A 24,212-nucleotide genomic window follows, 5' to 3' on the forward strand; every position below is an offset into this window, starting at 1 on the left:
CTAAAACTGTATCCAGCTCAACTGACCCATTTATTTAATTTATCCATAGGGACCTCTCCCCCACTTTGGTGCTCCCTGTGGACAACAGATGCTTAACTACTCACCGTTCCGAGAAGAATTTTCACCTTGTCATGTCAGTGATCCACCACACTTGTGCAATGCTGAAACCTATTACGCTATCACTATTATTTAAATATAACATGCAAACGGATTTCAACTGCTTGGATGATTATTTGCATGTAACAGTGTTTATAACTAAAACAATGCCATTCCCTAAAAGGTCTGTAACAATGGTTAAACTCACTCAACAAGTTAAAAAATCGTGCGCAGTCAGCATCTAAAGCAGTAACCCTCAATAGGCAGACCTCAGGCAGCATCCGAGGTCCTGTACCTTTTGTGGCGCCCCGAAGTGGTGCTGTACCTTTTGTGGTGCCCCGAAGTGTTATGGCCTTTTCACACTGCTTAGCAGTGCCTTACACTGTGTATGTGCTGCCATGGGGCAGCGCTGTGACGTGGAGGCTGGTGGCACACGAGATAGGCCGATGTCTCTGTCCTCCCTGCTAAGTACAGTGTGAGTAGTACAGTCAATTAAATATCAGTTGCATGCACAATGACCTGAAATCCTTGAACACATTTCACATTTCTTAGTATTTTGATGAATATTTATTGAGAATCAAAGTCAAACAGTTGAACAGAACAAGATTTCTAGAGGGGAGTGAAAAAACAAGACAACAGAAGACAAAGCACTAGCCGTAAACAAGGCTAGTAAATAATTATACCGAGAACACTGACACATTAGATATGAGTGTGGTATGGGGCAGTAGTGCTACACCCTATGAGGGGAGGACAGGACAAGATAGGACAGGACAAGGACAGGAGGGGAAGCAAAGCATAGCAAATTTATTTATATAGCGCATTACATACACAAGGCAACTCAATGTGTTTTACATGATTAAAAGCAATTAAAAACAAAGAAAAAAAACAGCTTACAAACATTTAAAACAAAGAGAAAAAATAAAATAAAAGTACAATTAAAGCAGTGTCCAGCGTTCAATTTTTTTTAGCAGAGGCTTAACGGCAGCTACTTTAAGAGCTTTAGGAAACTCGCCTGACTGAAGTGAGCAATTGATTATTTGCTGCAAATCAGCTAGCACAGACTTCGCAATAGCTTTGAAAAAGTCAGATGGTATTGAGTCAAGACAGCTCATTGATGGTTTCAGCTGGTGAACCGTTTTCGCTAGTTTTGTGGTCAACTGTATGAAATTCTGACATGGTAATAGAGTTTTTCTAGGGTGGCTTCAGATGTAGTATAATTTTTATCATTTTGCTGATTTGTGCTGATATTTAACCTGGTGGATTGTAATTTTTCACTAAAATAACAAGCAAATTAATTACATTGATCTGCTGTTAGGAGTTCTGAAGCGATCTGATTCGGGGGGTTGTGAGTTTGTCAACCACAGCAAACAGAGTGCGAGTATTGTTGGAGTTCTTATTGATGATTTCAGAAAAATGGTACTGTCTCGCCCTGAATAACTCTTGGTTAAAATTACAAAGACTTTGTCTGTAGAGGTCGTAGTCAATTTGGAGTTTAGTTTTTCTCCACTTACATTCTCATTTCCTACACTTTGATTTAGCGGTCTTTACCATCATTGTGCTCCTCCACGGTGTTCTAGGTCGCCTCAAGATTGTCTTAGTTTTAATAGGAGCGAGAGCATTCATGACATTTGAGATTTTCCAGGTGAAATTATCTAAAAGTTCATTAACTGTCTCCGCATTCACAGTTTGCGGCACAGCTATGGTCTCCATAAACTTAGTGGTGGTGCTCTCATTTATGTACCTTTTCTTAATAGACAAAGAGGTTGTCTGAACTTTTGGAAGAATGTGTAATTCAAAGAATACACCAAAATGGTCATATCCTGAATGTCAATTGATAAAATCTCAACATCCTTAGAGATGACCAGGTCTAAGATGTGACCTTGAGTATGGGTTGGACTCTTAATATGTTGAGAGAGGTCAAATGTGTCAAGTAGACCAGAGAGTTCTTTAGATTTCCCGTTATTGTCAACATGAATGTTTAAGTCTCCCGGTATGACAAAATAGTTGACAGCAGTTCTGAAAAATCCCCCCCAAATTTTCTATTGTATCTTAGAAGTCTATAAATTATTAAAACAATAATCTTAGGGTCACCTTTAACTAAAAAATAGAGATATTCAAAAGAGCTAAAATCCATCAAAAAAAAAAAGAATTCCTCGGTAATCTGCTGGTGTTGTGTCCTCCCTTGTAGAAGTTGTCCCATATCTTTGCGGTTTTCTCCCAGTAAATTCCAGGGAGAACTGCTGGATGATGCATTACCGTTTCCACAGTCCACATCTGTCCTCTTTGTTGAGCTAAGTGGCTTTCTGTTAGCACACTTCTGCTCACCATTTTGAGACATCGGTAAAGTGGTTTCGTTCCCTGACTGTCCATTTACATCCACATACACTTCAAGATGGTGGATTTTCGTTTCCAGGATTGACATCCTCTGTAGCAGTCCGTGATAGTCCTCAGTGGAAAAGGGAGGCATCTTGATTGCTGGTCTTGTTGCTAATAGCAGGCTTGTGCTAATTAGCAGGCCACGCTCACGTAAGCATGCAGGACAAGGGTCTCGAACCAGTGAGCTAAAATTCTTGGCCGTCGACACAGCTCAGCATCAATGTATGTTGATGTACTTTGCATCACCGCATGAGCCAATCTTGCACAACACAACATAATTAACAATGTACATTTTTTTGTCATTGCCTGAGTTTACTCCGGTGACTTGCACTGAAGTGAATCAGCCAGGGATGCGTATTTTCCATGCATGGAGTTGCTGAGCCGGGACATTGAGGATGGATGGCGCTGCTCTCTCAGGGGTGCTGGGAGCACATGTGGCTGACTCGGATCACCCCACAAGGTTAATACCATGTATTTTTATAACTCACAACAAATGTGTTCATACAGTAACCTACACTCAGCCCTGTGAGATAAACGTTCATGCGTAAATGTTGTATGTATGGTATTTGTAATAAATCTTTTCAATTCAAATAGAAGCACATCAGCATATCAGAGAGGATATCAAAAACTTTGACTCCTTTGTGATTACTTTATAATAATATAATATATATAATAATAATAATAATAATTTATTATTTTAATACACAGGAAAGGACATACACATTGATAAAAAAAAATCATGTTTTTTTTAGGAGAAGAGGGGTAAATTATGTCATTTCAACACATTTTAATCATGTGCAACCGTTTGTACATGTTCAAATTAAGTAAATTCAAAGGACTCTGTTTTTTCAGTGCATCTGCTGGAGTCACAAGAAGTGATTGTGAGGGCAATAGGCGTCATAAATGATCACCCTGATCAATTAATAGGTGTCCTCACAAATATCAGTGATTTATTATAACAGTTTCCCAGCATCACCTCTAAGTGTCGCCAAAGCACCAAAAGCTGCAGAAACGTGCATACGCGAGCCATGAAGTTGGCGTGAGGCACCGCACATTTCCACGGTCATTTTACTCTTGATGCGTCTGACCTTTGCTGTGAAAAAGAACGGACGACACGTTTTTGTGCGTACGCACCTTTTGTACATGAGCCCCCAGTTGACTTTGTCAAAAGCTTTTTCTGCGTCTCGTGATAAGACAATTGTTTTCAGATTGTTACGCTAAAACATACTTATTGGGTTTATCACCTGACATTGTTGGTGGAGCTCCATCCTTTAATAAAACGTGTTTGGTCACAATGTATTATCGATGGAATGATTTTTTCTAGTTTGTAGGCTAAAGCTTGAAAAATGATTTTTATGTCCGTATCAATTAGTGACAGCAGATGGTAATTAGCTGGCTGAGTGGGGTCTTTCCCTAGTTTCAGTCGTAGTTTTATTGCGGCTGTGTTCATATGGCTTCTAATTGGCCTTTATCTTTTATTTTGTCACCATTCTTAAAAATAGTGGTTCCAACAGCTGGTTTTTCTCATTCCAATTCAAACACCGGACAGTGGTGCTGTCTCTGACCACCTGAAATGTTTTTGAGCTAGGAAATACATCAGCAAACAACAAACAGTGAGCTGTGATTAAATGGAGCAAGAATGAGGAATGGTAATAATGCTGGTATTGACTTGAGAAATGTTACACATATTCTGGAATTTATTTTCATATAAAATATAAAGTGGCACGGTGAGCGACTGGTTAGCACATCTGCCTCACAGTTCTGAGGACCGGGGTTCAAATCCCGGCCTCGCCTATGTGGAGTTTGCATGTTCTCCCTGTGCCTGCGTGGGTTTTCTCCGGGCACTCCGGTTTCCTCCCACATCCCCAGAACGTGCATGGTAGGTTGATTGAAGACACCAAATTGCCTGTATGTGTGAATGGTTGTTTGTTTATATGCGCCCTGCGATTGGCTGGTGACCAGTTCAGGGTGTACCCCGCCTCTCGCCCCAAAGATAGCTGGGATAGGCTCCAGCATGCCCACGACCCTAGTGAGGAGAAGCGGTACAGGAAATGGATGGATGGATAAAATATGAAGTTCATCAAGAGTTATCAGGATAGGGATTTTGTTATCCACTCTACAAATAACTCTCAAACAGATGCAAAAACATGCACAAAATTTTACTTTTACTCAATTGAAATTAAATAAAATTGAATGTAATGTAAACATAAACCCAATAAAAAGCTTTACAAAAATGAAATAAAGGAAATTCAACGCAAATAAAACAAAAACTTTGCCCCTCAGTAAACAGCATGTGCATGAATGTGTGTGTGCGTGCATGTGTGCATGTGAACCATTTTCAGGGGCTTCAGCTTGGCGACAAATCTACAAATTGGGGGGAAAAAAACAGAATAAATACCTTATCAGCAGATTATCAAAATCTCCACAATGATAACATTGTGAAAATGTGTTGCTGAAGAAAGTGGATAAAAGTTTCTCTACCAAGGTGTTAAGGAGACCTCTTTACCTCTTTGGATTGGATGAGGGCGGTTGCTTGTAATCAGATTACTCTGAGACATAGCGTCCATCATCCAGGAGAGGGCGTTGCAGCAGAACTCCATCTAGGGGAGAGAGAGAGAGAGAGAGAGAGAGAGTGAGAGCGAGAGAGAGAGAGAGAGAGAGAGAGAGAGAGAATGGATATGAAAACAGACAGATCCAAGCCGCACAAATCAAATAAAATCCATCCATTGTCTATGGCGCTGATCTTTTATAGAAATTCTATGACAATGTGTAAGTTTTGCTCTGAATGGACTTGAAGTGATACCCACAGACTAAAAAATAATATGTTTATATGTTAATATGTTTCCCACTAACTGTCTTCTTCTTCTTCTTTTCCTTTCGGCTTGTCCCGTTAGGGGTCGCCACAGCGCGTCATCCTTTTCCATGAGAGCCTATATCCTGCATCCTCCTCTCGAACACCAACTGCCATCATGTCTTCCCTCACGACATCCATCAACCTTCTCTTTGGTCTTCCTCTAGCTCTCTTGCCTGGCAGCTCCATCCTCATCATCCTTCTACCAATATACTCACTCTCTCTCCTCTGGACGTGTCCAAACCATTGAAGTCTGCTCTCTCTAACTTTGTCTCCAAAACATCGAACCTTGGCTGTCCCTCTGATGAGCTCATTTCTAATTTTATCCAACCTGGTCACTCCGAGAGCGAACCTCAACATCTTCATTTCCGCCACCTCCAGCTCTGCTTCCTGTTTTCTCTTCAGTGCCACTGTCTCTAATCCATACATCATGGCTGGCCTCACCACTGTTTTATAAACTTTGCCCTTCATCAGAGCAGAGACTCTTCTGTCACATAACACACCTGACACCTTCCTCCACCCGTTCCAACCTGCTTGGACCCGTTTCTTCACTTCCTGACCACACTCACCATTGCTCTGGACGGTTGACCCCAAGTATTTAAAGTCCTCTACCCTTGCCATCTCTTCTCCCTGTAGCCTCATTCTTCCCCCACCACCCCTCTCATTCATGCACATATATTCTGTTTTACTTCGGCTAATCTTCATTCCTCTTCTTTCCAGTGCATGCCTCCATCTTTCTAACTGTTCCTCCAGCTGCTCCCTGCTTTCACTGCAGATCACAATGTCATCTGCAAACATCATGGTCCACGGGGATTCCAGTCTAACCTCATCTGTCAGCCTATCCATCACCACTGCAAAAAGGAAGGGGCTCAGGGCTGATCCCTGATGCAGTCCCACGTCCACCTTAAATTCTTCTGTCACACCGACAGCACACCTCACCGCTGTTCTGCTGCCCTCGTACATGTCCTGTATTATTCTAACATACTTCTCTGCCACTCCAGACTTCCGCATGCAGTACCACAGTTCCTCTCTGGGTACTCTGTCATAGGCTTTCTCTAGATCTACAAAGACACAATGTAGCTCCTTCTGACCTTCTCTGTACTTTTCCATCAACATCCTCAAGGCAAATAATGCATCTGTGGTACTCTTTCTAGGCATGAAACCATACTGTTGCTCGCAAATACTCACTTCTGTCCTGAGTCTAGCCTCCACTACTCTTTCCCATAACTTCATTGTGTGGCTCATCAACTTTATTCCTCTATAGTTGCCACAGCTCTGCACATCACCTTTGTTCTTAAAAATGGGCACCAGTACACTTTTCCTCCATTCCTCAGGCATCTTCTCACGCACTAGAATTCTATTGAACAAGCTGGTCAAAAACTCCACAGCCACCTCTCCTAGATGCTTCCATACCTCCACAGGAATGTCATCAGGACCAACTGCCTTTCCATTTTTCATTCTCTTTAATGCCTTTCTAACTTCCCCCTTACTAATCATTGCCACTTCCTGGTCCACCACACTTGCCTCTTCTACTCTCCCTTCTCTATCATTTTCCTCATTCATCAACTCCTCGAAGTATTCTTTCCATCTACCTAGCACACTGCTGGCACCAGTCAACATATTTCCATCTCTATCCTTAATCACCCTAACCTGCTGCACATCCTTCCCATCTCTATCCCTCTGTCTGGCCAGCCTGTATAGATGCTTTTCTCCTTCTTTAGTGTCCAACCTGCCATACATGTCATCATATGCCTCTTGTTTTGCCTTTGCCACCTCTACCTTTGCCCTGTGTCGCATCTCAATGTATTCCTTTCGCCTCTCCTCGGTCCTCTCAGTGTCCCACTTCTTCTTAGCTAACCGTTTTCCTTGTATGATTTCCTGTACTGTGAGGTTCCACCACTAAGTCTCCTTCTCTCCTTTCCTGCCAGAAGATACACCAAGTACTCTCCTGCCTGCTTCTCTGATCACCTTGGCTGCAGTGGTCCAGTCTTCTGGAAGCTCTTCCCGTCCACCGAGAGCCTGTATCACCTCTTCCCGAAAAGCTGCACAACACTCGTCCTGTCTCAGCTTCCACCACATGGTTCTCTTCTCTGCCTTTGTCTTCCTAATTTTCCTCCCCACCACCAGAGTCATCTTACACACCACCATCCTATGCTGTCTAGCCACACTCTCCCCTACCACTACCTTACAGTTGGTAACCTCCTTCAGATTACATCGTCTGCACAAGATGTAATCCACCTGTGTGCTTCTACCTCCGCTCTTGTAGGTCACCCTATGTTCGTGCCTCTTCTGGAAAAAAGTGTTCACTACAGCCATTTGCATCCTTGTTGCAAAGTCTACCACCATCTGTCCCTCCAAGTTCCTTTCCTGGATACCGTACTTACCCATCACTTCTTCGTCACCCTTATTACCTTCACCAACATGTCCATTACAATCTGCACCAATTACGACTCTCTCTCTGTCTGGGATGCTCAGAACTACATCATCTAGCTCCTTCCAGAATTTCTCTTTCACCTCTAGGTCACATCCTACCTGTGGGGCATAGCCACTAATCACATTACACATAACACCCTCAATTTCAAATTTCAGCCTCATCACTCGATCTGATACTCTTTTCACCTCCAAGACATTCTTAGCCAACTCTTCTTTTAAAATAACCCCGACTCCATTTCTCTTCCCATCTACACCATGGTAAAATAATTTAAACCCTGCCCCTAAACTTCTAGCCTTACTGCCTTTCCACCTGGTCTCCTGGACACACAATATATCAACCTTTCTCCTAATCATCATGTCAACCAACTCCCGGGATTTTCCTGTCATAGTCCCAACATTCAAAGTCAGTTCTAGGCTCTGTGTTTTCCTCTTCTCTTTCTGCCGAAGAACCCGCTTTCCACCTCTTCTTCTTCTTCTTCTTTGACTTCGACTTCGACCCACAGTAGCTGAATTTCCAACAGCGCCCTGCAGGTTGACGGCGCCGGTGGCGGACGTTGTTAACCCGGGCCACGACCGATCCGGTATGGAATTCTTTGGATGAACGCTCATATTTGTTTGGCAAGGTTTTAAGCCGGATGCCCTTCCTGACGCAACCCTCTGCATTTATCCGGGCTTGGGACCGGCCTACAGTTTGCACTGACTTGTGCCCCCCATAGGGCTGCATTATGTTTCCCACTAACTGTAACCCACCCTAATCCTAACCTTGACCCATCCTAAACCGCCCCAAGCTTAGCCCTAGACGCAACCATAACAAACTTCCATCCATCCATTTTCTACACGGCTTATCCTCACTAGGGTCGCAGGCATGCTGGAGCCTATCCCAGCTACCTTCGAGAGGCGGGGAACGCCCTGAACTGGTCTCCAGCCCATCGCAGGGCACATATAAACAAACAACCAGTCACATTCACACCTATGAACAATTTCAATTAACCTACCATGATGTTTTTTTGGGATGTGGGAGGATACCGGAGTACCCGGATAAAACCAACGCAGGCATGGGGAGAACATGCAAACGCCACACAGGCGAGGCCGGATTTGAACCCAGGTCCTCAGAACTGAGAGGCAGACATGCTAACCAGTCGTGCACCGTGCCCATAACAAACTTTGTTTTTATTTCATATAAATATGTTGTTGAAATATGACGCAGGATCCAATCATGTTGCAGTGGGGCGCATCCTGCCTGGAAACTATGTGGGAATCCTAATAACGCCTCCGGCCGTGCACCAGATAAGTGGTATGAATTATGTATGGCTCTTGCATGTGAATTGCATCAATTCCAATATCGCTGACCTCTGTCTCAAGGAGCTGCAAACGCCGGTCATGGTCACGGTTCTGTGCCATGTGCTTCAGTACACTCTCCACCCTACATAAACAGACATGCAAAATAATTTAGACAACCTGGATACAGTATCTGTGTAAACATGCATGTGTGTGATCTGGTTCTGTGTGGTGTGCAACACAAAATATACAGCAGAGAAGAATTATACCATGTGGGATTGCAAACCGGCGGCACGGTGAGCGACTGGTGAGAGAGTCTGCCTCACAGTTCTGAGGACCGGGGTTCAATCCCCGGCCCCGCCTGTGTGGAGTTTGAATGTTCTCCCCGTGCCTGCATGGGTTTTCTCCGGGCACTTCGGTTCCCTCCCACATTCCAAAAACATGCGTGGTATGTTAATTGCCAACTCTAAATTGCCCGTAGGTGTGAATGTGAGTGTGAATGGTTGTTTGTTTGTATGTGCCCTGCGATTGGCTGGCAACCCGTTCAGGGTGTACCCCGCCTCCTGCCCGATGACAGCTGGGATAGGCTCCAGCAGCCCGCGACCCTAGTGAGGAGAAGCGGCCCAGAAAATGGATGGATGGATGGATGGGATTGCAAACCCCTATTCCAATGAAGTTGGAACATTGTGTAAAATGAGAATAAAAACTGAATGCAATGATTTGCAAATCCTTTTCAAAGAATATTGAATTCAATACACTACAAAGCCACTGTATTTAATGTTGAAGTGGTCACTGATGATGTAGTAGTACACTCGCCTGACGATGGTGCGGCCAGCGTGGGTTCAGTTCCCACTCAGTGAAGGTGTGAATGTGAGTGCAAATGGTTGTCCGTGTCTATATGTGCCCTGCGACTGACTGGCGACCACTTCAGGCTGTAGTCCGCCTTTCTCTCCAAGTCAGCTGGGATATCCTTTTCGGGGATGCTCCTTTTATACCCAATTATGACACTCACCTGTTTCCAATTAATCTCGTCAGCTTTAGAATGCCCCAAAAAGGTGTTTTGTGAGTATTCCTCAATGTTCCCAGTAAAATAATAGAATATTTGCAAAAAAACAATAACGTTCATCAGTTTGAACATCAAATGTCTTGTTTTTCCAGTGTACTCAACTGAATATGGATGAAAAAGGATTTGCAAATACATTGTATTTCATTTTCATTTACATTATACACAACATCCCAACTTTGGGTTTGTAATAACTCTCTGCACCTCTTCTGCTCCGGCAGACATGACAATGCCGTCTGATATGAGAAGGTCTGCTTCTCTGTGGTGAGGGGTTTGACTGAGTGACAGTTGAATACTCTATTCATTACAGTGCCATTCCAACATGTTGTTAAAGTCAGTAGTCCCTTGACTTAGAAGTGCCCCAACCTGCGACTTGTTTGATCGATTTTTTTGCTTTGTGTTGCAAGCCAAAGATTTACTGTAATAATTGTTCTCACAATGAGAAATGATGATAAATTAAATTGTATATTGTACAACCCCAATTCCAATGAAGTTGGGCTGTTGTGTTAAACATAGATAAAAACAGAATACAATGATTTGCAAATCATGTTCGACCTATATTTAATTGAATACACTACAAAGACATTTAATGTTCGAACTGATACACTTTATTTTTTTTTAGCAAATAATCATTAACTTAGAATTTTATGGCTGGAACACGTTCCCAAAAACCTGGGACAGGGTCATGTTTACTACTGCGTTACATCACCTTTTCTTTTAACAACATTCAATAAACGTTTGGTAACTGAGGACACTAATTGTTGAAGCTTTGTCGGTGGAATTTTTTCCCATTCTTGCTTGATGTAAAGCTTCAGCTGTTCAATAGTCCGGGGTCTCCGTTGTCGTATTTTACGCTTCATAATACGCCACACATTTTCAATGGGAGACAGGTCTGGACTGCAGGCAGGCCAGTCTCGTACCCGCACTCTTTTACTACGAAGCCACGCTGTTGTAACACATGCAGAACGTGCTTTGGAATTGTCTTGCTGAAATAAGCAGGGGCGTCCATGAAAAAGACGTTGCTTGGATGGCAGCATATGTTTCTCCAAAACCTGTATGTACCTTTCAGCATTAATGGTGCCTTCACAGATGTGTAAGTTACCCATGCCATTGGCACTAACACAGCCCCATACCATCACAGATGCTGGCTTTTGAATTTTGCGTCCATAACAGTCCAGATGGTTCTTTTCCTCTGGCCCGGAGGACACGACGTCCACAATTTCCAAGAACAATTTGAAATGTGGACTCGTCGGCCCACAGAACACTTTTCCACTTTGCATCAGTCCATCTTAGATGAGCTCGGGCCCAGATAAGCCGGCGGAGTTTCTGGGTGTTGTTGATAAATGGCTTTTGCTTTGCATAGTAGAGTTTCAAGTTGCATTTACGGATGTAGCGCCAAACTGTATTTACAGACATTTGTTTTCTGAAGTGTTCCTGAGCCCATGTGGTGATATCCTTTACACATTGATGTCAGTTTTTGATGCAGTGCCGCCAGAGGGATCGAAGGTCACGGGCATTCAATGTTGGTTTTCTGCCTTGCCGCTTACATGCAGTGATTTCTCCAGATTCTCTGAACCTTTTGATGATATTATGGACCGTAGATGATGAAATCCCTAAATTCCTTGCAATTGTACGTTGAGGAACATCTTCCCTAAACTGGTCGACTATTTTCTCACGCACTTGTTCACAAAGAGGTGAACATCGCCCCATCTTAGCTTGTGAATGACTGAGCAATTCAGGGAAGCTACTTTTATACCCAATCATGGCACGCACCTGTTCCCAATTAGCCTGTTCACCTGTGGGATGTTCCAAACAGGTGTTTGATGAGTATTCCTCAACTTTCTCAGTCTTTTTTGCCACCTGTCCCAGCTTTTTTGCAACGTGTTGCAGCCATAAAATTCTAAGTATTTGGTAAAAACAATTAAATTTATCACTTTGAACATTAAATATATTGTCTTTGTAGTCTATTCAATTAAATATAGGTTGAACATGATTTGCAAATCATTGTATTCTGTTTTTATTTATGTTTAACACAACGTCTCAACTTCATTGGAATTGGGGTTGTATATTTATATCAATCCAGTTTAGGAATAATACGTGAAGTACTTACTTGACCGATGTACGTTTAAGCCGCTCGGTGTCACTCTCTCTTTGACGCTTATTCTGAGCAGAGAGGAGGTTCTCTTTCTGAATAGCCTCCCACATCTTAAGTCGGCTGGCCTTTATGCCCTGCAACTCCAAAACTGAGAGCAGAACGGAACAATAAACCACTGGAACGTAGCAAGTGAAGGAAGTTAGTCTAGGTTTTTTAAGTCTTTAAGTTTCTTCAAAAGTGCTCTAAAAAAAACATTTTGAAACACTTTCTCCATCCATCCCTTTATTATATATAGACTGCACACAAAAAGTTATCGGTATTGGGCTTTTGTGTGAAATTTCAGGATGAACCTATAATGCAAGATAACCTTTACAGGTGAACTTAATTTGACCTTTTCTAAACTTTTGAATACATATGTCCAACTGTTCAGTGTTTCAGTAATTAATGCACATTTCTCCTATTTAATTATTTTTATTTATTTCAAGAACAAGAGCAGCAGAATGAGAGAAAGTTGTGAAAAAAACTGTGCATTCAGAAGTTTAGAGAAGGTCAAATGAAGTTTACGTGTAAAGCTTTAAATGCATTTTCGGTTCATACTGGAATTTCACCAGAAAGCCCAATATCCCTAACCTTTTGTGAGTAATGAATATTCAGTACACAGCATGTCCTCATAGGGTTGGAAAAAAAAAGCAAGTCATCAATGAATATAACATTCATCCATCCATTTTCAACACCACTTATCCTGGTTAGGGTCACAGGACGCTGGAGCCTATCCCAGCTGACTTCGGGCGAAAGGCGGACTACACCCTGACCTGGTCGCCAGTCAGTCACAGGGCACATATAGACACGGACAACCATTCGCACTCACATTCACCCACGCTGCCTGCACCAAAGTCAGGGGAGTGTACCACTACACCATCAGTGACTATAACATTCATGTCTTTGGAATTTGGGAATAAGCAGAAAGTATCCGCAGAAAAGTTAAAACCTTGGTCCAAGAGTTGATTCATGGACTAAAACAGTCATGGCCAGATACTGTTTGTGAGTCCCAAGCGTATTCAGAGGTTTTCTGCTCACAAAGATGTACTAATTACAGTATATTACCTGTACAATGATAATACAATATTTTTTAAGCAAAATTATTTTACTTCAGTGTGACTAATTATAACAATTCCAGGCACATTTGCTACTGTGGGTGTCACATTGATAAGAGATGTGAAAACGTAAAGCAAAGCACAAATACAAAGTTCACTTCATGCTAATATTAAAGCATGTCAGCAGCACAAAATAGAAACTATTTTTTCCTACACAGAGGCATCAATGTTAAATCACTTTATACTGTATGTGTGGGAATGGATTATGATGGCTGTATCGTCAGTCTGACGGGAAAAAGTTTCAAGCAACCATACCTGAAGTTAAGCCAAACCTGAAAATGACTGGGAAACACACTGTTTGATGTACTAGAGAGGTAACCGTGGTAAAACACAATTAATTTAAAAACAAACGAACAAACCAATTAACACTGTTAAGCTATGATTGTGCATTCGCTCTTACAAAGAACAGCCGTTGTATTACGTAGTACAGAAAATGTGCACAAATTAATGAGATACTACAAAACATTCTGCCTTTACAATAGAATAATAATGTTGACTTTGGATTAACCATGTCAGAGTGTAATTTAACAATATGTTTGTTACTGTAGTTGGGTTTTAGGTTTCAACTGCACAGCATAAGACTGAGAGTTGTTCATTATATTTTTACCTTCTAAAGTAACCATAATATTAGATAATACTGTAGCTAGTTTATGTATAGGTGTACCTAATATTGAAGTTGCAAGTTACTGCTGCTGTTGCTGTTACTCTAAACTGTTTTTGCAATGGGGGAACATTTAGTAAGTTTCTGCAATTAATATTTTCTAATTGAGTTTTGTGCTGTTCTCACCAAAGTGTTTTCTCTTTTCCGAGGGAATGCGGCGTATACATCTCTTGATTAACAGATTAAGATGTGAAATGATGATAAATGGTGGGGCCAGAGAAGGCCTCGAGTGGTATTCCACGATGAGGCTGTAACGCTGAAACTTCCAGTGGGTGTCACTGCGCTCCTGAACTTCGTTGAAAGTGTAACTGGGAAAGGAAGAAAAGAAAATTTGGACCTCAGCGATCTGTAATGATGCATTTCAAATGAAACATTCAGTGTGTACCTGAACATGGCGATGAGGAGATTGATTAGCAGTATGTTGGTAACCAGTAGATAGACAGTCTGGAGGAGGATAACCAGCCAGTTGGCATAGGTGTTCATGCAGGGCTCTGCTCCTGCTTCAATTAGTGTCCTGTTATCGGTACAGTTGATGTCTAGAAATAATTCCGCTACATGGGAAGTAGATTAAAAGGTACAAATGACCAGGTGTATTGAATACATTTATAGACTTTCCACCAAGCCATATTTAACTGTGTTCATGTCCACAATGCACGTATAAACCAGCCATGCTCATATAGTTTCATTGCACAGTGAAGGCCTTCAGAGCCGTCTGTTCTGGCCTAAACACTAACAAAAGCACTGACTACATTTAGAATGTCATGACATTATTTATGAATTATTGTTAATAATTATTATAAAATCCATCCATTTTCCATACCGCTTATCCTCACTAGGGTCACCGAGGGTGTGATGGAGCCTATCCCAGCTATCTTTGGGTAGAGGGATGGTACACCCTGAACTGGTCGCCAGCCAATCGCAGGGCACATACTGTATAAACAAACAACCATTCGCACTCACATTCACACCTACCATGCATGTTTTTGGAATGTGGAAGGAAACTGGAGTACCCGGAAAACACCCACGCAGGCATGGGGGAGAACATGCAAACTCCACACAGGGGGAGCTGTATTCGTCCTCAGAACTGTGAGGCAGATTCGCTAACCAGTCGGCATTTGTGTGTGTGTGTGTGTGCGTATATATATATATATATACATATATATATATATATATATATATATATATATATATACACACACACACACACACAAATGCAGCTCTAAGTCTGCATCTTAAGGTTAGAAAATAATTGCATCCTCATTTAACTCTGTGGACTATTGTTATAAAATTCCCTTTCCCGAATTCCTTCAGCTGTCCTGTTTTTTTTTCTATTCCTGTAAAAGTCTGCACATGTTCAATGATATTGTAAGTTAATGCATACTATCACAAACTTGAAATAAAATGAAAACTATCCGTTTCAAAAGTAAGATGGCAATAATACTGATGGTTTAACTGCCATTTTAGTAATTAATCAAAATTTAGAATGATGTCATTGCAAACAAAGGCCCTTTCTAGATTTCAAAGAGACTAAGTCACTCACCATCCACTTCTTCCACAGGAAGTAGTCCATAAATGTGCATGTATGGTTTGTGCAAGACACGGCGAAATATCCAGTTGGGTCGGGGATCATATAAGTAGAGAAGTGCCTGGTTGGCTACTCCATAGGCCATGAGCCAGACAGCCAGGAAAAAGAGGAAGAAGAAAATGTCTTTCATCTGTGGAAAGAAAATTGTGATGATATTCGTTCGTTAGATATTTTAATCCTTTGAGATTTACTTAATGTGTTGGTATTTGTGTTGTGTATTTTGCCGTCACCATTTTGCCAACAATGATAATCTTGGGCCCAAGCTGTTTGTGGACAGCAAAAATATGGATCAGACGAAGTGCAAAGACCATATAATCGATGGCCATCAGCGCTCGACCAAACTTGAATGACCACGGAAACATTCTGGAAGACGAAACAGGGAAGTCAGACACAAGCCTCCGGTGCATAAATGTAAAAAATTCAAAACAATAATTATAAGTGGAACCTCTGACAAAAACATCCCTTGTGGGCCACTAGTTAACCTTTTTTTCATATTTAGAATAATTTTTATTTTTATCGTAAGAACTTTTGCAAAGGTTTATCATCTGTACAGGTGTTGTAAGTATTATTGTAACATGGCCGCACAGTGAGGTTAGCATATCAGTTCTGAGGTAGGGGGTTCAAATCCGAGCACAGGCCTCCCTTTGTGGAATTTGTATGTTCTCCATGTGCTTGTGTGGCTTCCTCCCACATTTCAAACACGTTTCATCTCTAAATTGTCCATGGGTGTTAGTGGTGTCTTGTCTATATGTGCCCTATGTTTGGCAAGTGACCAGTTCAGTTCAATCCAACTACATCGATCTGTGCTTGGGAAGTTGGCCTTACGGACGACATACTGTATATTGATAAAATAAATCAATAAATCGATAAATCGATTTTATCAATACTAGGAAGCAAAGCAATGGATTTTAGCATGGCAGACTTTATATGGATGCATGTGTGTGTGGCTTTTTTAGCAATTTCAATGAGAAATACATTAAGTTGATCTATCTGTGACATAATCGTCACACACAAGCAGACAACAAACACCTTCATGCAGGCTGAGTCATATTGGTATTATTCACCTCCTCTGACTTGTTCTAAATAGTCCTCCGATTGGTTGAGCTGAATATGTGCATGATATCGATTTACAGAAGAGGGCGATTATGGACATGATTAAAATTTCATTTTCAAGGCCACTAAAAAAAAAATTGACTGTGGGGCTAGGTAAACCAACATATTATTGTCTGACTTTCAAACTGGAAAAGGATTCAGGGGCACTTTCAGAGCAGGGCTGTCAAGGTAACAAACGCGTGTGCGCTCACAAGTAGTAAGGGTTGTTGGTGAAGGAAACAGGGGTGATGGAGAAGTGATGGGTAAGTTTGGCATCCAGGAAAGGAACTTGGAGGGACAGATGGTGGTAGACTTTGCAAATAGGATGGAAATGTCTGTAGTGAACACTTTCTTCCAGAAGAGGCAGGAACATAGGGTGGCCTACAAGAGCGGAGGTAGAAGCACGCTGGTGTATTACAGTTTGTGCAGACGATGTAATCTGAAGGAGGTTACTGGCTGTTAGGTAGTGGTAGGAGAGAGTGTAGCTAGACAGAATAGGATGGTGGTGTGTAAGATGACCCTGGTGGTGGTGAGGAAAATTAAGAAGACAAAGGCAGCGCAAAGAACCATGTGGTGGAAGCTGAGAAAAGAAGAGTTTTGTGCGGCTTTTCGAGAAGAGGTGAGACAGGCTCTTGGTGGACAGGGGGATCGTCCGGAGGACTGGACAACCACAGCCAAGGTGATCTTTGAGACAGGCAGGAGAGTACTTGGTTTATCTTCTGGTAGAAAAGTGGAGAAGGAGACTTAGTGGTGGAACCTCAAAGTACAGGAAATCACATAAGGAAAGAAGTTAGCAAAGAAGAAGTGGGACACTGAGAGGACAGAGGAGAGGAGACAAGAATACATGGAGATGTGACGTAGGGCGAACGTAGAGTGAGCAAAGGCCGAACAAGAGGCTTATGTTGTCATGTATGCCAGGTTGGTCACAAGAGAAGGGGAGAAAGATCTGGCCAGACAGAGATATAGAGATGGGAAGGATGTGCAGCAGGTTACGGTGATTAAGGATAGAAATGGAAATGTGTTGACTGCTGCCACGAGAGTGCTGGATAGATGGAAAGGCTACTTTGAGGAGTTGACGAATGAGAAAAATGAGAGAGAAGGAAGAGTAGAAGATGCAAGCGTCGTGGACCAGGAAGTAGCAGTGATTAGTAAGTGGGAATTTAGAAAGGCACTAAAGAGGATGAAAAATGGAAAGGTAGTTGGTTCTGATGACATACCTGTGGAGGTATGGAAGCATCCAAGAAAGGTGGCTGTGGGGTTTTTGACCAAGTTGTTCAACAGAATTCTAATGGATGAAACGATGCTTGAGGAATGGAGGAAAAGTGTGCTGGTGCCGATTTTTAACAATAAGGGTGATATGGAGAGCTGTGGGAACTATAGAGGAATAAAGTCAATGAGTCACACAATGACGTTACAGAGAGGTACAGAGAAGGTGAGAAGGAACTACATTTGTGTCTTTTTAGATCGAGAGAAAGCCTATGACAGGGTACACAGAGAGGAACTGTGGTACTACATGCGAAAGTCTGGAGTGCAAAGAAGCATGTTAGAGTAGTACAGGACATGTATGAGGGGAGCAGAACAATGGTGAGGTCAGCTGTAGCTGTGACAGAGGGGTTTAAGGAAGAGCTGAGACTGCATCAGGGATCAGCTCTGAGCCTCTTCTTGTTAGCAGCGGTGATGGATAGGCTGACAGGTGAGGTTAGACTGGAATCCGCATGGACCATGATGTTCGGCGATGACATTGTGATCTGTAGTTAAAGTAGGGAGCAGGTGGAGGAACATTTAGAAAGTTGGAGGCATGCACTGGAAAGGAGAGGAATGAAGATTAGCCAAAGTAAGACAGAATATGCTGTATGTGCATGAATGAAAGGGGTGGAGGGGGAAGAGTGGGGCTGCAGGGAAAAGCGAGTGAGAGTGGAGGAATTTGAATACTTCGGGTCAATAGTCCAGAGCAATGAGGAGTGTGATAAGGAAGTGAAGAAACAGGTCCAAGCAGTTTAGAATCGGTAGAGGAAAGTGTCAGGTGTGTTATGTGACTGAATAGTCTCTGCTAGGATGAAGGGGTAAGTTTATAAGACAGTGGTGAGGCCAGACATGATGTACGGATTAGAGACCGTGGCACTGAAGAAACAACAGGAAGCTGGAGGTGCCAGAAATGAAGATGTTAAGGTTCTCTCCTGGAGTGAACAGGTTAGATAGGATTAGAAATAAGCTCATCAGAGGGACAGCCAAGGTTAGATATTTTGGAGACAAAGTTAGAGAGAGGAATTGCGATGGTTTGGACATGTCCAGAGGAGAGATAGTGAGTGTATTGGTAGAAGAGGGATGAGGATGGAGCTGCCAGGCAAGAGAGCTAGAGGAAGACCAAAGAGAAGGTTGATAGATATAGTGAGTGAAGACATGAGGGCAGTTGGTGTTACAGAGGAGGATGCAGGAGATAGGCTTAAACGGAAAAGGATGATGCCCTGTGGCGCACCCCTGACGGGGCAAGCCAAAAGGAAAAGAAAACGACTCTCGCCTCTGCTCTCGCAAGCATAAGCCACTCTCGTCCCTTGCTCATGCCCCATCCCCGGATGGCGGCTATAAAGTCGCTCACTTGCATGAGACAGGGTAGAAAAAAAGTCCCAGCTCTTCCTTAAACCCCTCTGTCACAGCTACAGCAGACCTCACCATTGTTCTGCTCTCCTCATACATGTTCTGTACTACTCTAACATGCTTCTTTGGCACTCCAGACTTTCGCATGTAGTACCACAGTTCCTCTCTGGGTACCCTGTCATAGGCTTTCTCAAGATCTAAAAAGACACAAAAAACGGACTGCTTTCAACGAGACAATAATGTGTAATAGGTGCTATAATGCTTGATCCTTGGGATTTTTACAAAAGCATGTCACACACGTTTTATTAAAACACCCTGGAACTGGATTGAATTATGGGAAAAAAGCCTACTATGTCTCCTTTAATACCACTGTAGTATCCATACAGGAGGACGCAGAGAGTCTGACGTACAAAACCTTTGTAGTGGTGTAGAATTTCCATGCAAAATCTTAAAAACTAATCCTTTAGATGGATAAACCTGACATTTTGGTGCCTTGATCAAAGGGATTGTGGCAGCGTCTGGTCTTAACCACTTGGCCACGGCTCCACAAAAAACTATGTGCCAGTCATTTAGATTGCAAGGCTATACATTGTCTGTCATTTGTCACAATTTGATTAAATAGTAAAACCTCATGAGTGTTTGAATTGAGAGGTTCCATTGTACAAGGATATAAATGACAAAGATCGACAAAACTTTTATCACCTGCAACACAGAGCACAAATGAAGAGTGTGATAGCTATGACGTCACACTTATTCCATTTATCCTGGATGTAACTCTTCATCCTCTGGAGCACAAAGCTGTTGTCCATGGAGACGGTCTGTAAACCAAAGAGCTTGAGAGTTTGACTTTGCTTTGAGAATTAGTAATGTTCGTTTGTCTGATATAACTCTTAAAATGAGACTTTAGCGCATTTTTAATTATGACCTGTACAGTACATGTGTGAAAGCTTGTGTCTTAACCACTGACCTGTCGAATCTCTTCACATATTAAGGTAAAAACCCAAAAGTAGAGCACAAATTCCAGTTTTGACAGGCCGTCTTGAGATGGGGGCTTGAAATCCACCAACAGAACGTAAGCAAACAAGGAGAGGAACAGGAAGTACATCAGCACGTTGCCCAGGAAGGATGTGACAGGGGCAAACCAAAACTGTCCCCACCGTGACACAATGAATGGTCTCCTAGTTTTGGATGGTGAAGTGGCTGAAATGAAAAGATAAATGCCGTAAAACGAGAATAAATACCAGGTGGGAACTAAAAAAAAAAACATTCAGTTACAGTCGGCCTCCAAGCATAAAAAATAAAATAGGCCACACATTGTGAAAGTTATATAATCTTTGAGCCTATTACATTGGTTTGTAGTCTGACACATAAATTATAAAAATTATCAAATCAGCCTTTCACAGCTGCAGTTTGGTCTGCAAGTTTATTAATTATAGTTCTTTTTCCTCAAACTGCTACATGAGGTGTGCCTCAGCCTCACTGTTTTCAAACCATTGCAACAGAATAATGCACAATGAATGACATCTTCATTGATGCACACACCGTGATGAAATGAGTAAATAACTTCGGATTTTTGATCCTGAGGGCATTTGATGACTTGGCAACATTAGCTCGGAAGAAGTTCAACCGAAAGAATTTAGGAAGCATGGTGATCAGAAGTAGAAAAGTGACCAGGAAGTTCCAGCTGCATGTCCGGGTGGAGACAATACATCAAAGGAGGAAAACCCAAATAAGTACCTACGGAAATGGCACGACGCATCTCTGTGTAAGGTCTGATGTCACTGCACCCTGAGCAAGCTGTGGCGAGCTAGTGCTAGCACTAACGTTTGTACGTAAACACATCAGCATTCTGTCAATAAAGTTTGTTTTTCAACATTTTTGGTTTGTGTGTGAATAAATGTTGACAATGGCGAGGAAGGCAGGCAATGTGCCAGTTGCAATACGCGACCATAAAGGTCGATGTCAAGGCATTATGTCGGAGGGTTGTTGTTGATATGTCACACTACATGGAAGATATATATAAATATAATAATAATCAAACAAGCTAAACCTTTCATTCTGCCGTCGTAGGGCCGAATCGTTGGTTGGGGATTATGTCACACGACAAGAAGTTTTGTCGTTCCCGACAAAATATGTCAGGCCTGATCTGGGAAAATGCCGCAATAGCAAATCAGGCCAATAACAGGGCTAAAATCCTGTAGTCTGATCCAGGCATAACGGGAAAGTTCAAGACTTGGCTCTACCAGCGTGGTTTGCTCATGTGGCAATTGACAATCTATAAAGTTTATTTGACTGTGCCCACTTCCAGCAGTGGGGAAAAGGAGACCCCAGGCAGAGGTGGGAGATAATCCAAGCCGAGGTCCGACACCTGGAGGAAGAAAGGCGCAGGTCTAGGGCTGTGAAACTTGAAGCACAAGAGGAAAGTGAAGCCTTTTTGCATTGCTTTTCTGCTCTGTTCAGTATATGACACCCTTCCATCACCAAAAAACCTCCAAAGATGAGGTATTAACCACTTACTGTATATAGTTCACCAGACAAGGAAAAAAAAACCAGTCCCAAGAAGACTAAAAAGATCCTCCTGGAGGTAGCACAATTCTGGAGGATGAGGGTGGACCTGGGAAGGGGACAACTCTTCCCCCAGGTTAAGCAAACACAACTGAGGCCAGACGTGGTCGTATGGTCTGAAGAGGCAAGGAGGATTGTCCTGATCGAACTGACAATGACGTGCGAAGACAGATACAAGGAGCGCTATGAGAGGAAAGCCACCAAGTACTTGGACCTCATGAGCAGTGTAGGGACAAACAAAGCAGACTTGGCTATTCCCAGTTGAGGTTGGGTATACAGGTTTCCCAGCACAGTTTGTGAGGAAGATGTTTCCAGCCCTGGGAATAGCAGGAAGTGAGAATAGGCAGCTATCCATAAATTGGAACAGGAAGAGTGTCTTGCTGGCTCTGGAATAGGAGCAAGTAGTTGGTGAAAGTTAGGGACCACCTTCTCCTTGCTTAAAGCTAAATTCACGCAAAGGTGACAAATTTAAACAGCATCAAGATAGATGTATTGGTTAGTCATTAGGAATCATATATTTGCAGGGGATTTAGCACATGTTAAAATTGAATGTCTTCTTTCCTGTCCCAATCCACCATAAAGCATCTTCACACAATATGTGATCAAAACCCACCTTTCAGATTTTCTTTGAGAGCCTTGAACTCCTCACCATCGCCATCACTATTAAGTGCACAACAAGTTATCAACAATTTGGAAATGAGTGTTTCAAACATAATTCCTTTTTGGAGCAATTTTACTGTATTTACCTTTGTATAATTTCTTCCAAAGAGAAGACTGTAGCATCATTTCCTTCTGTGTTGTCAGTCTCTATGTGGTGGACCTCCACAGGACTACACACGTCTTCCTGATCCTTCCTGTAAATACAAACCAGGCTAAAATCTGCCTCACAAACATCGCAACCAAGCCATCATAGCATGAAGAATAGTGAAGATAGTCTAACACCGACCTGAAGTTGATTAAGTCTGTGTAGAGGAGGGGGGGCACAAAGAAGGTCATCACCAATTTCCAGACCTCAGTACTTCTGTCCATGCTGCCCCACCAGATCTGGGAGAGCAATGCCTACATCCAAGAACAGCAGCTTTACCAAAGCCACTCAAAACTAATAATACACTGATGACATTTAGTGCTGTTATTCTAAAAGGTAACCCCTACCTAGACACATCATTGACTAACAAAACTGGTTGTCCTATATGTACTGTTAAATGAAATCTTTAATGTAACTTGTATCTAAGCCTGACAAACACATGTAGTGCAGTGGTTAAACGATGTACATAAAAAAAACAAAGTAAATTGGTGATGTAAGAATCAACCTGTACTCCATCGTGGCTGAAGAACTGCAGAGCATCAGCCACAGTTGCCATATGTAGACATGTAGTTCCAAGCCACACAGGAGACACTCTTATCAGGAGGTTGAAGGAGCGACTCTCACTACTCTGGTAACACTCTCCAAAGACATCTGAACAGCACACACAAAATATAAATATTAAATATTACATGTTGACTAGGAGCGCCACGGTGGACGACTGGTTAGCACATCTGCCTCACAGTTCTTAGGACCCGGGTTCAAATCTGGCCTCACCTGTGTGGAGTTTGCATGTTCTCCCCATGGTTTTCTGCAGGTTCTCCAGATTCCTCCCACATCCCAAAAACATGCATGGTAGGTTGATTGAGTACTCTAAATTGGTTTGAATGTGAGTGCAAATGGTTGTTTCTCTGTGTGTGCCCTACGATTGGCTGGCGGCCATTTGAGGGTGTTAGATGAGAAAGGTGCCAGCACACCTGCGACACTACTGAGGATAAGTGGTATCGAAAATGGATGGATGGATGGAACAATAAACAAGTGTATTCCAGCAGTCCACTGGGAGCATTGCTGCAGTGTACACTAACCAAGGTTGTAAGGAAGGACAGACAGTCCTGCTCCTTAAGCCACTTTTTGCTGGTTGTTAAAAGAGGTGCTCAGTGGTGCCTGTCCTGAATTGAGTGGGGTGTATACAGGGTATAATGAGCAGTTTATTTTTTCCTACTTTAGTCTGCAGTCAAGGTGCTGCTAACCCAGCAGCCTGATACGCCATATAATACTCTATTAAGTTTCAGGATGAACCTATAATGCACTATAACCTTTACAGGTGAAATTAATTTGACCTTCTCTAAACATTTGAATGCATATGTCCAACTGTTCAGTGTTTCAGTAGGCTACATTTTGCACAACTTGTTGTTCTCTAACAAGGAGCTGAATGGCAAAATTCAAAATAGGTGTTGCTTGCCTAGTTGCAATGCGCTAGCTTCCCCCCCCCCCCCCCCCCCCCCCCGGTCGTCATGGTAACAAAGGCCATACCGGCATTGGTCCTGTAGTATAGGGTGCAGGGCA

General features: G+C 42.4%; 1 protein-coding gene across 2 annotated transcripts in view; it reads right to left on the bottom strand.

Annotated features, from left to right (window-relative positions):
* Nucleotides 1–875: 875 nt before the first annotated feature.
* trpm4a (transient receptor potential cation channel, subfamily M, member 4a) overlaps nucleotides 876–24,212 on the bottom strand; it is a 43,734-nt gene continuing 20,397 nt past the window's right edge. For both annotated transcript variants that reach the window (XM_061748566.1, XM_061748567.1), the window contains 14 exons: nucleotides 23,155–23,300; nucleotides 22,791–22,903; nucleotides 22,591–22,698; nucleotides 22,458–22,504; nucleotides 20,247–20,479; nucleotides 19,982–20,097; nucleotides 15,823–15,955; nucleotides 15,548–15,722; nucleotides 14,393–14,558; nucleotides 14,134–14,315; nucleotides 12,208–12,340; nucleotides 9,107–9,179; nucleotides 4,979–5,072; nucleotides 876–4,836 (listed from right to left, as the gene is read on the bottom strand). In XM_061748566.1, coding sequence (XP_061604550.1) covers nucleotides 4,820–4,836; nucleotides 4,979–5,072; nucleotides 9,107–9,179; nucleotides 12,208–12,340; nucleotides 14,134–14,315; nucleotides 14,393–14,558; nucleotides 15,548–15,722; nucleotides 15,823–15,955; nucleotides 19,982–20,097; nucleotides 20,247–20,479; nucleotides 22,458–22,504; nucleotides 22,591–22,698; nucleotides 22,791–22,903; nucleotides 23,155–23,300 — 1,736 coding nt within the window. In that variant the 3' untranslated portion in view covers nucleotides 876–4,819. The remainder of the gene's footprint in view (nucleotides 4,837–4,978; nucleotides 5,073–9,106; nucleotides 9,180–12,207; nucleotides 12,341–14,133; nucleotides 14,316–14,392; nucleotides 14,559–15,547; nucleotides 15,723–15,822; nucleotides 15,956–19,981; nucleotides 20,098–20,246; nucleotides 20,480–22,457; nucleotides 22,505–22,590; nucleotides 22,699–22,790; nucleotides 22,904–23,154; nucleotides 23,301–24,212) is intronic.

Source organism: Phyllopteryx taeniolatus, chromosome 16 (genome assembly GCF_024500385.1).
Source record: "Phyllopteryx taeniolatus isolate TA_2022b chromosome 16, UOR_Ptae_1.2, whole genome shotgun sequence".
Lineage (NCBI taxonomy): Eukaryota > Metazoa > Chordata > Actinopteri > Syngnathiformes > Syngnathidae > Phyllopteryx > Phyllopteryx taeniolatus.